This window comes from Brachycentrus maculatus, unplaced genomic scaffold, assembly GCF_059751285.1.
Source record: "Brachycentrus maculatus isolate JH-2025_06_01 unplaced genomic scaffold, ASM5975128v1 h1tg000686l, whole genome shotgun sequence".
Classification (NCBI taxonomy): domain Eukaryota; kingdom Metazoa; phylum Arthropoda; class Insecta; order Trichoptera; family Brachycentridae; genus Brachycentrus; species Brachycentrus maculatus.
In genome coordinates this window covers 1-15469 of record NW_028281418.1, presented here as the reverse complement: position 1 = coordinate 15469, position 15469 = coordinate 1, and the positions used below count along the sequence as shown (strand labels likewise).

Here is a 15469-nt window from a genome sequence, read left to right as displayed (position 1 = left end):
TGCTTTGTATTTGATGTTGTTGTTGTTGTTGTTGTTGTTGGCTATTTTCAATACTTCGACTGTTTTAGCTGTTTTAACTGTTTTAACTGTTTTAACTGTTTTAGTTGCTAAAGCTGTTTTAGCTTTTTTGACTGTTGTGGCTACTACTTTAGCTGTTTAAACTACTTTGGTCTGTTTTTGAAATGTAATGAGTAATTGATATAAGCTTGCTCAGCCTTCTTTTAACCTTGGCATTAATTCCCAATCTCTTATAGTTATATCTGTTCAGTGCATGGGAGCTTAGATCATAAAAATTATTATTTTCGCTCTTCTTATCATTGTCGATTTTTTTATCATTGTCGCTCTTTTTATTATTCTCTATTACTGTAATATGTGGCAATTTGGAATCACTGCCCATTTTGGATTCAAATTAAACTCGATGCTTATGATGGCTGCTATTTTTGTTGGGATTGAAATTGCGGCAAATTCTCAATCTGCTGATTTCTGCTTTACCAGTGCTCATACTATTATTGCTGGCATGCATGTTAATGTGCGTGTTGTGCATGATGTGCGTGTTTTGCGTGTGTGTTTTATGAGTATTTGCGTGGTTATTAATTTGAGAATGCTCATGTATAACCTTATTTGGACTTTTCAGCCTACTCTGATTTTTGAAACTGTCAGTTCTATTATCGAAAAGATGATGATAAACATCAGAGAGACACCCCATCGCAAAATAGTTATTCACTAAGTCTTTACTATCGTATTTTTGGCAGATGAAAATTATCAGATTGACACAAGGATAGATCTTGGCCTCAACTCTAAAATAGTGCGAGGGCAGGCGTTGATTTTTGTTAGCAATTGACGCCATTGAGGATATTCCTAACAGAAATCTAGGCAGAGGAATTCCTTGTATCTGCAAACACAAAGGTGATACAACATTATTTTGTGAGCCGAAACTCATAGCACTCCCATCGATATCCTCATTACTTCTTATTTACATATCCGTCTTCAATGTTTTAATAGTCTTCAATGTTTTTAACGCATTAGTGATCACAGATGTCGTTGACTTAATTATCAGTATCGTACTCAACACACTACAATTATTTATCTTCATACGAATATCTGACACTTTGATTTTCAGCATCGTATCAATCTGTGTTGTGATCGGACTCTATTTATTTATTAGAGACTACTCTCTTTGTTTTGGGTCCTGTGAATGTATTTTGGTAATGTAGTTGATCTATTAGAGTCGGCTTTGGTAGTCTGGGCCATCTGTTAATGGGTTACAGTATTTATGGTAGCAAAGATTTGTATAATTATCGAGATAATACTTGTCGTATGAGTTATCTGAGTTGTATGAGTTATTAGAAGAGTTACAATCCAACCTATATGATTTGTCATAGGAGAAAACTGCATACTTCTGATGGTTCTTTGGATGTTTAATTGTCTCCATGATCAATTTGTGAGTCCACCCACTATTAGCCTCAGAAGTAATAATGCCAAGTCTGACCAATATGAACTGTTTCCAAATTCGTACAATAAACCCATGATCATACATATTCGAAAGATATGAAGATTTTGATGACATATCGCTTTTTTTAATCATCTTCTGCAATAGTTCTATATCTTTGTTCATCTTTACTTTATGAGATCTTTTTATGTTGGGAGAATGTGGCTCTTTGGAGAGAAGTTTCTTGGATAGTTTGAACTTTATATCGCCTTTGTTTGATACGATAGAAACATATCTTTGGCTTTGATTGTTAAGGATTATGCTATTTATTGAAGATTTGGGTATTTAATTGCAATGCAATGAGGGTTTGCGAGTTTTACGACGAACTCTGTTATTGATAATCATGGCTTCAGAACTAGTGTTAGCCTAATTCCCCTGAATAATTACAGATGTAATCCGACATTAAATCTATCTTTTGCTCTTAAAACTTTCTATTCCTCGAGTGGTCACATCATGACAAATCGTATGTAGAGTATTGGAATCCACAACAATCTTATCAGTTTTATTGCTCTGATCAATTTAATTAAATTTGGTGGCATTTGAGCATTTGATGCTGTTTCTTTTGCGATGCAAATAATAATCTATAATATTCAGCTATTTCTCTCTTCTGAAATGGGAAGAATAGTTGAACATATCGTTAAGTATTTTGCATTTTTGTTATATGTACTCATTTGTGTGTTTGCCGATATATTTGTTACGATAAGAATCGAGTGTTGTTATGAAAGGTTCACAAATGTATGAAGATGAAGGATTATGGGATGTGTGCTATAGGCGATGCTGGCAGTATCTCTTCCACCATGTCTAATTGAGCAATCTCTCAGAGATCTTGCAAAGTATCGATGCGATAACATTGCTGCTGTGAAGAATGCTGCAACTATTCCCCTCATTCATCATCGCATAGTAATAGCGATAGTAATTTTGTAATTATTTTATGTTGGCATCTTAGTGTACTTTGTTCTGTTCGCTCAAAGAAGAGCCTTCTTTGGAATAGTTGTTATTGTCGAGAAGGAACTGTTTATTTATTCTTTCTATTAGAGTGTTGAGGATTGTGTCATGGGGGCATTGATCGACAGGCAATTCAGTTTCATTGTATTTCGATACGCATTTGTTGTGCAGACTGCTGAATAGGTTAATTAGTTTGTGGAGATTGAAGCTGGTGCTGAAGAGAAATGTGTTGGAATGGTTTTTTATGATGAATTTGTGTTTGTTTGTTTCATCTTAGTCATTTATCAAGCGACATTCAAGGGATTGAGGGATAGCGGTATGAGTGTGAGTGTGAGTGGAGGTTGGAGTGGAAATGGAAGTGGGAGTTGGAGTGTGATGGTTTTCGAGTTGAAATATAACTTTTTGATACTCGTTCCCAATTTTCATTAAACCTTCATAGCTATCATAGAAACTCTTTCGATCTTTACTTATGAGGGATGACATTTATCTAATGTTGCTATTTGTATATTCGACCTGCTCATCATTAGTGAATTCTCCATGTTAATCTTATCCCTTATTCGAATCAGAAAGGTCATGCAAACACTCTTCCTAATAACGACCCTAATTATACATACACTTATCATTCCTTTTAAGCAATCCTCCCATATTCTAACCCTATCCAATTATGCTATAATATTCCTTCTCACAATTAGCTACAATATCTCCAATATCCTTATTTTTATTCCTCCTATTAAATACATCTGCAACCTTGCCAACAATCAACTAAATAGTATCACTCTACTAAATTAAAATAACCATACAAGAATTGCTCCCAATCTTCTCCAAACTAACCAAATACCTCCAATGATAACCATCGACATCATCAATATAATTAGAAATTGACCTAACATTGCTGATATGGTATAAATAGTTGCCTATTTGTACTAAGTTGCCGATGTTATGAAGGATGACTGTTCGGATGAAATTGTAGTATGGGAAATGTTGTTTGAATTTCAGGGAGTAGTCTCTTGACATGCTGTGGCATTTTAGGTATTTTGTTATTGTTGTTGAGTGCATCATTGTGAGTTTCTTTAATGTTCGGTTGTTTGTTGGGTAGGGGATGGTGTTGTTTGGGATGGAGGTGTTGTTGTGGGAGGAGAAATTGTTGTGGATAGTGCTATGGCTCGGGGCGATACCATTGCTATGGATAGTATCATTCTTATGACTATTCTTGTGAGGAACAATATGAGGGATATTGGTATTGATCGTATAATTGCTTTGTATATGTTACCTTTAATTTTAGTGTTGGATTGTCTGAAAACTGTTCAGTATATTCAAATTGTTGGATTTGGCGATATAGATGCTTGAGTTTGTGTTCAGACGGTTATTATTAATTCTGGTTAAAGTCTTCAGAATTATCGGAGGGGTGCCAGAGGGTTCGTTAGTGTTGTTGTATAGAATTAGTCTTTTGCTCTATTTTATTTGGTTGAGTATTTTAGTTGATTTTATTGTTTAGTTGGAGAGAGTAATCTGGCTTTATTGCTTTATGATTTATTTGTCGTATGTTTAGATTATGTTCCTATTTTGAGAGTGTTTTTTGTTGCAAGATTTGTGTTTGTTTAACTAATTTGGATTTACTATTCGGTAGCATGAGTTTAAACAGCCATTGGTAGTCTTGGACCGTTGCCTAAACTTCTCCTTAATTTAATCATAGTAATCATATGTAGAGCTCCTCTCGCATAGAAACATCCGCATTTTATAATCAAACATTTCCTGATGCAGAATATTTTCTTACTATTTTATTTACTTTTATGAGAGATCTTCTTCCTCTGTTATTTTGGATTTTAATTGAGAGATATGATTGGTATAGTTCAGCTTTTTTTTCGGGTTTGTTTTTATTTATTATAAATGAGAGATCTATTGTTTGGGGTCTGTTTTTATTTATTGCTCATTTTTTATGTTTGTCGGTTTTGTCACAGAGTTTAAATTATTGTGAATAGCTTATTTTGACTGTGGATTAACCATTGAATCTTCAAATTAATCTTAATTTTAAATATGATTCAACCGCGGGGCAATTACATTGACAGCCTCAATCCGATTAATTTTGGGTTAATGGCAATTAAGATGATACTCTTCGAGAATTTGAGTTAGTTGATTCTTGGCAATTGTTGTCTACTGCTCTGAGTATGCTTTGTTTTTCTATTTGAGATCACCATCTTATTTGGATGTGCGAATGGGGAGATAAGTACGAAATTATTTGTGATTATGGATGATGGAATTTATGTTTCTAAGCAGCTTACTGCTGTCTATTTGTGGAGTTTAGGCTTTGTTTGTTAAGGTTTGTTTGAGAATTGGTTTGGTTTTATCAAATAGTTTTAGGGTTTTTGTTTGTGGAGGGATGTTTTGATGTCTCTGTTGGCTTTGCATTTTTAGTCTGGGGTCTTTATAATTGTCATTATGTATGTTCATATTCTTCATATTCCCCATGTTACTCATGTCACTCATATTGTTCGTATTCCCCATGCTATCCCTTTTCCCCATACTGCTCATGTCCATGCTCAAACTGGCTGACTCTGAATTACATCGACCCTTTCCATCGTTCAATGTGTTCGTCACACATCTTTAATTCTTACTAGCCATTCTTACAAGCACAGGCAACGATATCGATTTCACAACCCTATCACACATATATCTACGCTGATCCACCGAGTCCAACCTCGTAATCCGCGTTATCCTCTAATTCCTTTTCGATTTGCTATTATGACAGTTATCATCATCACCATTGATGTTCACAGTCTGAACCATTTTCGACTTACCATTAGCATTAGCATTAGTGTTAGTGTTGGAGGAGATGTTCTTGATGCGATTGTGGTATGGATTGCTTTTTAGGTTCAGGAGAAGTAGAGATGTGTGATGATTGTTCGGGTTGACATTGGTATTATTCTGATGTGAGGTATTGTATATGGCATTTGTATCATAGCGGATGTTTTGCATTATGGGTGGACTTTGTTGGGATTGTTATGTGGAAATGTACAGAATATAGCATAATACATAAGTTAATTGACCCTTCTTAATTGCAGGATCAAATTAAACTATGTTTATTCTTACAAACTTATCCTTAAATAATCAATGATATACTAAAGCTTCAATTCCTGAGCAATAAATAAATCGGATCAGATATTCTGCCAATATGTTAATGGAACATGAAATTGAATCAAAATATGCAGAAAGGCGATCAGAATTTCCAATCCTGTCGAGTATTATTAAAATTGTTCTCCTTCGCAGTGTGCTCATCGTTTGAAGCATCCCTTCTCGCCCAGTATATGCCACTACCTTTGGGGCCTTCTCCTTCCACAGGAATAAACCAATAGAATGCATTTTCCCCAAAAACTTGCTGAAAGTTCTCGAGCTGCCCCATATCATAATTGATGATCTCGTAATCCTACAACTTATTATGGTGGTTATGGGCAGTTGGATTGACATCTTTGAGCTTCTCCTATTTCTTCTTCTTGATCATGCCCTCAATGGTCGTAGTATTCTCCAAAATCATACCCAAGTGATATGCAAAGAACGAAGCCAACATCACAACGAGAGTCCCTGACAGTATCAGAATGACAGTCCGTAAAGCAAAATGAAAATTTGTTTTCTTGGTTCTAATGACCTCCTTTACATCGCCAATCAAAAATATCAATGCAGTTATCGCGGCCAAAGCGAGTCCGATTGCAAGATACCCAACAAACTGCAGGAAGAATTTACGGTTATGAAAGCCAACACAATTGTTGACCCAAGGGCAATGGTGATCCATGTTCATTACACATTTCTTGCAAGTTGAGCAATGATGTGATCTCTCGGGCTTGAAATTATGGCAAATCACACAGTATTTTGATGCAGAATGTACATTTTATTTGGTGAACCCATAATAAAAGGGGACCTTTCCTGGTTATGTGCAGGAAGTTGCAAAGTAGCTGGCCAAAACGAGAGCAGCGAGGATGCTGAAAGCGACTATAAAGGGGATCTTCATTGGATAATTTGGTGGAACTATCGCAAATTCGTATAGAATAACAGCACAGTAAAGAATTATGAGGACTACTGTGAGTAGAGATATTGGCTTGGCGCATTAGCGTGTTGTAGTATACTTTCGGCACACCATTACTCTGCTACTGTTGAATAGGCAACCAAATATAATTTATTGAATGAATAACCCAATATTCTCTCAATTGACCCTTTAAAGTATAAAAAACAAACAGTATTCTAATCCCTTCAAATTTGACAGTTTATTTTGATTAGAATTATTCTTTTGAATTTCAATGGCGTTTAGACTGGTGGTGTTCGTCTATAATGATAATGATATTAACATGCATCTATAATGAGAGCATGCTTCTATAATAATATAATGATATTAAATCCGAATAATGCTGGAACTTCGAAGTCTGAGATTTTAATTGGCATATACACGATCAAGTTTAAAGATGCTGCTCTAAAATAACTTTAATATGCGCAAAATCTATGACCTTTTCAAAGTAGTTCATAAATTCCAACAAGCTTTTCTTCATATCGAAAACAGAAAACAACTAATTTTAGAACATACACTGCAGAAATGCGCCCATTGTTACTGCCACTGACTTTTTATCATCGATTTATTCTTTTGATTTTACTATTTTACTCATGTGATGCTCACAGAAAAAGAGGATATAGCCTTTAGGTAGGGCGACGTCTTTTGTTATGCGAGAGATTGAATCGAATATCTGGACTGTTGTTGGCAATTTCAAGAATTATTCCAGATAGTCTAAGAGCATCGGAGTTTTTGCTATTTTAGTTACTAAGACCGATGCTAAATAAGGGTTGTGAGTCACGAGTAATCGGAGGTACTCACGCTTGAAGCCGATTTGGAGAGGGCAATAAGGATCAGATTCTATAAGCCCCATAATTTATGAACGTTACTGGGCCAGCAATGCTCGATCAAGGGCCGAAAAGAATATCTTACGGACCTTATTCAATCTCTTTTAGATATCCGCAGTGTTATCCCACTCGACATCGCTTATAATTCCAGGAGAGAGCCAATGAAACTCGGCATTGGAAATATCCAAATATTCTGGAATTGGCCTCAGGAACTAAATTTAAGTAACTTCCTCAGCATCGGTAAGGTGTGTTGAACTTAACTTGGTGAAAGCCTCAATCTACATAAAAAGAGGATTAATACTTATTTGAACTTGCAGGCAATCTTGTCTCGCAGTTCAGCAATTTCCTCCTCTTCCTCATATTCCTCCTCGATCATTTCCACCTCGGTGCTAAAGTTCTTCATTTCGAGATTATTGTACTATGTATGTGCAAACTAGATACCTTATCAATGTTGTTTCGGAGGAAGGCATCAGCAATCATGATCTTCTCTAAGGGCTCAAATGTGTTCTTAAAGGACTCAAGAATGCCCCAAACAAAGGGGTTATTTTCAGGCAGGAATTCTTTATAGCTCGCGAGCAGAATATAAGTAGCAATGAATTTAGGACCATCTTCAATTTTCTGTTTATGAGATTGTTTACTTTATTGCTGATGCAGCTTGCAAGGTACGCGCATCCGTTGAAATTGCCGATGTTATCTTTGCAGGTTTAGTAGAACTGGCGGAATAACTCCTCAAGAGTGCCGGTCTGTTTGTTCAAGATGTTGTCTATTACTTAGAAGTCTATGGCTGTTGTTGTCATTGCTTAAATCTCAATTATTATTGCATTATTTATTCGATTGCGCACTATTATTCACCATTTTATTTATTTATGTTTGAAGAGATATATAATCATCGCGTGTTCATCACATATTTCATCACATATTTGTTGATGTTGTGCACCAAACTGCCATATTTACTGACTATATTATACAGAGCATAACAATATCATAGCTATTTTTCAAGGATTCCCTCTCTCCAAATCCCTCGGACTATCTGACCATCTTTTCTATTGAACTTCCCTTTCCCATGAACCATATCGCCACTAAATTGACCTTCATAGTATTCGCCATTTGAAAGCATCAGCTTGCCCATAAATTATTTCATGTCATGGTTGAGATGACCAGTGTAATATGACCAGTAGGCCTCAGCCTCATTCATGTTTCGATAATCGAACATTTAATCTTTCCCGATGTCTTCAGGCCTGTCATTATACACTTTACCCTGCCCATGGAACTAATCCTGGTACCATTCCCCTTCATATGCGATATTCTGGTTGTCATAGTATAGACATCCGTAACCATGCATCATGTTCTATCTCCATCGGCCCTGATAAAACCCTCCATCTTTATAATAGAAAGTGCCCTCGCCATGTCTCTTGCCATTGAGCTTATATCCCTCGTACTTCCCTCCATTTTCATACTACTCCTCAACATACTCCCCATTGGGTGTTTTCTTCCTTCGGAGTTTAGACTTGCTCTCTGTTTCCTCTGCTCCATCCTATGAGACATGCTCGTCGTTATTTTTACGCGAGGAGAGCACATCATCCATCTCAGAGAATTCAGACAAATCCAACGATTATTCTTATGGGATAGTCATCGTGTAAATAGGCTTGGCCGAAGGAGCAGCGTGCTGCGGTGTGCTCGGTTAATTTTGTGAAATAATCTCACTTTTGGTATCTCCACAGTCATCATGACTCAGCCCTTCCCCCGAAATCTCCTTATTCTCATGGTCATAGCTGTCAGATTTAATCGACCCGATCGCATCAATATTACTCTGCTCATCAGACATCCGGAACTTTATTGATGACTCCTCGATGTTCTAGATCATGTCTTCCTGGTTATTTGCAATTCTCTTTTATTCGGTCACTTTTATCGGTATGCTTATTTTAGTGTGTTCTTCGAGGCAGGATAGTTCGTGGGATTACTTTCTTATTATGTGGCTTTAGACTATCTTTTAGAGGGTTCTCTATTATGGCTTTTCGGCTGGGCTGAAGTGGGTCATTGGCTAGATTCTCATTTCGGAGGTTCTCTTATCTGGGCTGTTTTTTAGCAATGCTTTCGGGTCGATTTCTTCACGGTTGTGTTGTTCGAGGCTTTTTATTGGCTTTCCCACCCAACGAGTTCGATCCTAAGTTTGCATTTTTATGCTATCAGATGCAGATAGTAGCATTTACTCCTCAAACTTACCGACTGCCTCTTTGGAGTCCATTCTGAATGAAATGGATTCAATGGGTTGTTTTGAATTCACAGGTGGCTGAACCATCTGAGGTGGCAATTTGTTTTAAGCTGTTATCAATTATCCCACTTTGTTATAGAGCTCTTTTAGCTCAGTGAACAGCTTTAATTGATAATTATGTTCAGTACTGAATTACTCCTCCGAACGATACTTCTCCAGCTTATTCATAACTTATTTATTGCGCTATGTATTCTTCTTTTAGTTTTCCTGGGATTCCGCATTACAGAAATTGAAGTATATAGATTACGCATAGTATTTATTGTCATTGTTGGGAGGTTTTTGCCCAAGTGGAAGCTCTTTTGAGGAGGATATCAAGGGCTGTGATTTGGAACTGTTCATAATTTATAAATTGGAGTGTAAAGAATGCTGGGATTGTTGAGATTGTAAGAAATGGGATGAGAAATTGGAGTCATTTTTGTGTAGGAGAGGCATGTTGTACATCTAAGAGAATTAACTTGTTTGGGAGCTGATTCCAATCTCATGAACTAGAGGTCTGTGAATACTGCTGATTGCCATGACATTCGGAAATAGGTTATTGGATTGGTTGGTGTTATGATTATTTTGTGTGTTTTTATTTTTATTGTTCTATTCAGTGAAGAGGAAGCCTTTTTCGTATTTATCGTAAGATGATGGCATTTCTTTATTGTTTGATCTGGCACTTAAGGCTTGATCTTTGTTCGTGTTCATGTTTGTGTTAGTGTTCAGGTTCATGTTCATGTTCAGGTTCAGGTTCATGTTCAGGTTCATATTTTTGTCCATGAACGCATTGACATTTGGGTTTCCATTTAAATGTTGATTCACGTCATACAGCTCAAAATGAGGAATCGACCTATTTTTCGCCATTTATCCATAAGTATGAGGGATCTTAAAAGTCTGTGGAGATGTATAGCTATGAGCTGCTAAATTTTAATTAGCATTCGCACTGTTGAATGTAATACTTGGATGGTAGGGCAGGTTTACATAAAAATTGGATGTTGGCTGTGTTTTGCTGTATCTTGATTGCTGTGGGTTCTCATGTTTTATTGTCCTTGAGCTGTGTTGATTTGGATATAGATTTGGATTTGGATTTGAATACATAGCAGCGGGATGAATTGGGGTTGGATATATTGGGGTTGAAGTTGGATAGACTGTGATAGATTTGTTCATATGGCTTTTATACATGTTTATGTTGTCAGGATAAGTGGGATTGTTATTCTTTCGGGCGCTATTGTTTCGATTGCCATTATTGTTAGTATTATTAGGGTTGTTCAAGTTAATATGCATGCTCGTGTTCATGCTTGTGTTCATGACAGCATTCCTGGCTTGATGCCCATTCGAGTTATCCCTCTGAAAACTCTTCCTCACCTCCATAATCTTTGATGACTTCTTGCCCCCTAACTTCCTTGGACTAAACCTTGACCCAGTGATCTGACTCCGCTACACAGCATTCCCAGCATTAAGCTCGTCCTCATCAATAATCTTTTAATTGAGCATCTGCGTCCTTTCAGCCGCATTACCTAACATTTTGACGAGTAAACCCCTTAGTTTTTAATGATGGACCCTTTCCAAGAGCTGATGTATTGCCTGAACATCGATCCTCTTCTGTGTTTTGTTATAGTTCTGACTAACAAGATCAGCATCCTCACTATTGATAGCCTTCGACTGCAGTATAAGCAAAGCCTTAAGCCCGACAATCCCCACCGAAAAAACATCAGAAACAAACACATCATAACTATCCACCTAACTCCTAACCTTCCTAATCTTCTCAGGCGAATAATAATTAAACCCTTCTTCCTCATAACTTTAAACCAACCAAGGATCTCCCAATATAAACTGACCATCCCTTAACCTTACAAATGTATTCTTAAATGTAATATTATCATGCGCATGCCTAAAATACCTGAGCCATCGTATAGAATCGATTAGATTAATAATGCCATTTGTGATAACTTAATAGTAGTAAGTGATTGCACGGGATGGTAACTAATTATTTATGAGCTTAAGGAGGTAATCATGCAAAGATATGCAGTTTTGGAATTAGAAGATTATGTAGCATTTGTGGATTGTGTTGCAATATCCTTTATCCTGTTTTGTTGAATATTGCGCAATCTTTGTGAGACAGTTACTGTATGAGATATTGTTATTAGTAGCCAGTTTGTTCAGAATAGTATCCTCAGTTTTATGTAGATCTTACTCGTCATTACTCACCATTATTCTCATCACAAACTTATTACCACTAAGTTTCTCATGTAACAAGTATGTGGAAGTGTCATCAGAGCTATTGTTGTTGATCATGTACTCTGAAATTAAGAAACGCTTGTTCCATTGTTCCAGTTCGAGCAGACGACTGGAAGATGAGTTAGTTGAAAGTGAGTTTGTGTGTTTAGGGAGATGTTGGGACTGTTCAATGCCCATTTCAATTTGAATTGTGTATATTATATAACTGCAATTATTAGTTTTATTTATTTATTTATTTATGGTTATTGCTATTGCTACTGGTTCTATTATATTGGTATGTTTAAAATGTATGATAATGTTCATATATATGTGTATGTCTATTCTATTGATATGTTTAAAATGTATGATAATCCCCATGCTCATATATATGTGTGGGTGTGTATATGTGTCTATTATGTTAATGTGTATGAGTATTAGTGTATATCAAATGCTGCTGACACATAATTTAATAGCCATATTTCTACATACGGGTTACTTTATAATTTCTCTAAAGGAATATAGAAAATCTACACTCTCCTCGATATAAGCCTACACTCCAAGCTATGAAATAAAATAAACATGTCCACCAGCATTCCGAACTTTCCTGTATCCGCCAAACAACAACCGAACTCGCTCCTGAAAGGAATTACTTCCAGCGTAAAATTCCAAGGTACTCAACATCACAGACCAATATTCTATCTCTTCATGGCAGTCCTCGTGATATCAATTACAGCAGTCAAGCCAACATACCTTCGACGCCAATACCCACAATCCGCACAACTCTGAATTTCAATAAGAACAATACTTATCATATTAATGCTCAACAGAAATTATAGAAGGCAGTTGGAGTGATACCATTATGGACTCACAAGACATCGGAATCATCTCATAAGTGCCATGAACACAATCGCATTAATAGCAGCAGATTCAATCATAATGTTCTGATCAATTTGATTAAGAATACTGAGCAATCATCGAGTTCATATATAAATTGTTCGGAGGAGGATAAATTTGCGGAAAGTTTGTTCGTGGAAACTGAGAGGAATGCCAATACGCGTGATTAGCATAAATAGGAGCAATCTTAATGCAGTTTCGTCGAAGTTCATGGGCAAGAAGGGTTTAAGGCATTGAAGGTCAACTAAAGTGCGAGTGTGGCAACTGTCAATGCCAATGCCAATGCCAATGCCAATGTCAATACGAATGCCAATGTCAATGCAAATGTCAATGCCAATGTCAATTTAACTGCAGCTACAGCCACAGTTGCAGCAACAACAACAGACGCGAATGGTAATGCTAACACATGCGCTAAATAAAACAGCGAAAGCATTCCGTCTGAAATTGCAGTATAGTTCGACAAAAGTGATGAAAAATAATTTGTCCTGATCTAGAAATCCAAATTGAAAATGATAAGGACTCGTGCAGAATTTTTAGCCCAACAAAATATGCGTTTAATTGCTGAGAATATCAGTCTAAAAGCCAAATTTTAATAGAAAAACTATCCAAGCACGAATACGTCACAAAATTTATATGTGCCTGCCTTCATCTTGGAAAAACATAGGGCCTAATTTCATAGGCCATTGATGGAATTGGCAAATTTATAGTACTAAAGTCAGCGACACCTACAAAAACACTAACACCCACAACATCTACAGCACCTACAACACCAACAACAACCACAACAGCGCATAAAGTAAAACAACCCATAACTCTAACTGAAATTCAAAACAAAGAAATCCCCATCGAGCATAAACCTACGAGAATACCAAAGCTCACGACAAGCAGGCAGCGAAAACCACAAGCTCAGCATTATAAACTAGTAGGACATTCACAACTAGTAGCTATTGCTCGAATGCCAAATGAAAAGATTCTCCGCAGCCTAACTTATTGGGTATTCGACTAGCAGCAACAGAGCATTTACAAACAGCTAGCTCCTCTCTCCAATAAAGAGAAAGATCAAGAAAATAGTGCCAAAATGATATGTGTCATGCAGATGATGGATATTTAGATTGTAAAGCAGATTTGATATCATATCATTTTTGCAGTTGATCTTTTGACAAACTATCTGAGCATGGCTGATGCTGCCTCGCCCTGGTCCATAGGTATGAGGTGACCTGCATTGTTCACTGTCCTTAGTTCGAGCTTGCCCACAGACTTCCGATATCCGGCAACTTTACCATTGACTTTCCATGTTTCAAACCTTGTGTTTCTAAATAGGATTGCAGAGTTACCTATATTGCTATTCATCATTGTAGTGCACTTTTTCCGCCCATTTGAATGTGCCCGGAGTCTAAACAATCAAATCATTCTGCCCATTATAAATCATCACATATGCTTGTCTTCGGAGCAGTTCCTACACTAAGTGCACATATGGCTTCATGAAATCTTCATAGAGTGCTTCATAGACATTTACACTTTGAGCCCCAAACTGAATATCTGCGCTGATTTTGAATAGAGTTTTTGTTGCAGGGTCGTTTAAGTACTCGTCAATGAGGCTGGTCGGATAGTGGCCATATTTGGTAATGTCATACATATTGACATCTCCAGACTTTCCGACAATATAGTCGATAACATTATCGAAGGAGTTATGGAGATCGACGTAGTATTTCATTCTCTATTGGTAGGTTGCATTGGCAATTATCTGCGCTACTTTTGTTCGCTCCTGATAGTCGATCAATCCGAGGTTGTAGGCAAATTCACCAACTTGACTCAAAATATTATAAGGATGAGTGAATCCATCGCCTATGGCCACTCCTTTCAAGCCAGTTAAAAATCCATTATTATCCTGTTGTTCCCTAAGAATCTTCTATCCGATTGCAGGTGCATACTTTCCAGCATAGCTTTCTCCGAATATAATGAGATCTTGACTAGGCTGTATTCCTAACTTCGAGAAACACCCATTGCTGTTTTGATAGAGTTATTTCAAGGCTACGTAGAAATCATTGGCAACTTCCTCCATGGAAGTGCAGTATACTTTAGGGACTGTGGGATCTGCGTAGCTTAGACCTGTTCCAACTGGCTGATCGACAAATAAGATATTATAGTCGTTGACCCATGTAAACTAATTCTTCACAATTTAGTATGGTTTCATTGGAGCAACACGAATTCTATAAGGACCAAGCTCCATATAGTTTCCAAGCTGACTCGATGAGCCTGGGCCTCCATTCAACCATATCACAGTAGGATAGTTCGCAATTTCTTCCCTAGGTGTGTTTAGTTTGCCATAAAACATAAATCCTAACACCGAATTATTCTTCCCCACTTTTAGATATCCAGTCATGACTGTACCATTATGCGAATAAGGTGGAGTGTTGGACAAATCAATTTAATTACAGACAGTATCCAATACAATAGATACATTGCTCTATTGCTATAAGATACCATCTCGAACATTGTAACCCTTCTTCATCCAGTAATCCGATGTATGGAGGCAGCTGGAAATTATTGATAAAGATAGCAGGTATACGATTGTTTTGTTCATTGATTACTATTTATGATTGATTATTATTATCGATTTTATAACTATGATACTTTAGAGGTTTGTGTTGGAATATTGTTGTTGTTGTGTAAGTATGTAGTTAAGGGGTGGGGTTGGGGTTGGGGTTGGGGTTGGGGTTGGGGTTGGGGTTGGGGTTGGGTTGGGGTTGGGGTTGGGGTTGGGGTTGGGGTTGGGGTTGGGGTTGGGGTTGGGA

The 15469-nt window shown here is 37.0% G+C and overlaps 1 protein-coding gene across 1 annotated transcript; it reads right to left on the bottom strand.

Moving 5' to 3' along the window:
* Positions 1–14033: 14033 nt before the first annotated feature.
* LOC148300609 (uncharacterized) lies at positions 14034–15224 on the bottom strand. The gene is made up of 2 exons (XM_088274542.1): positions 14867–15224; positions 14034–14272 (listed from the first exon to the last, which is right to left on the bottom strand). The coding sequence occupies exons 1-2, from the start codon at positions 15055–15057 to the stop codon at positions 14131–14133; spliced, it is 333 nt and encodes a 110-aa protein (XP_088130668.1). The 5' UTR covers positions 15058–15224; the 3' UTR covers positions 14034–14130.
* Between the last annotated feature and the right edge of the window lie 245 nt (positions 15225–15469).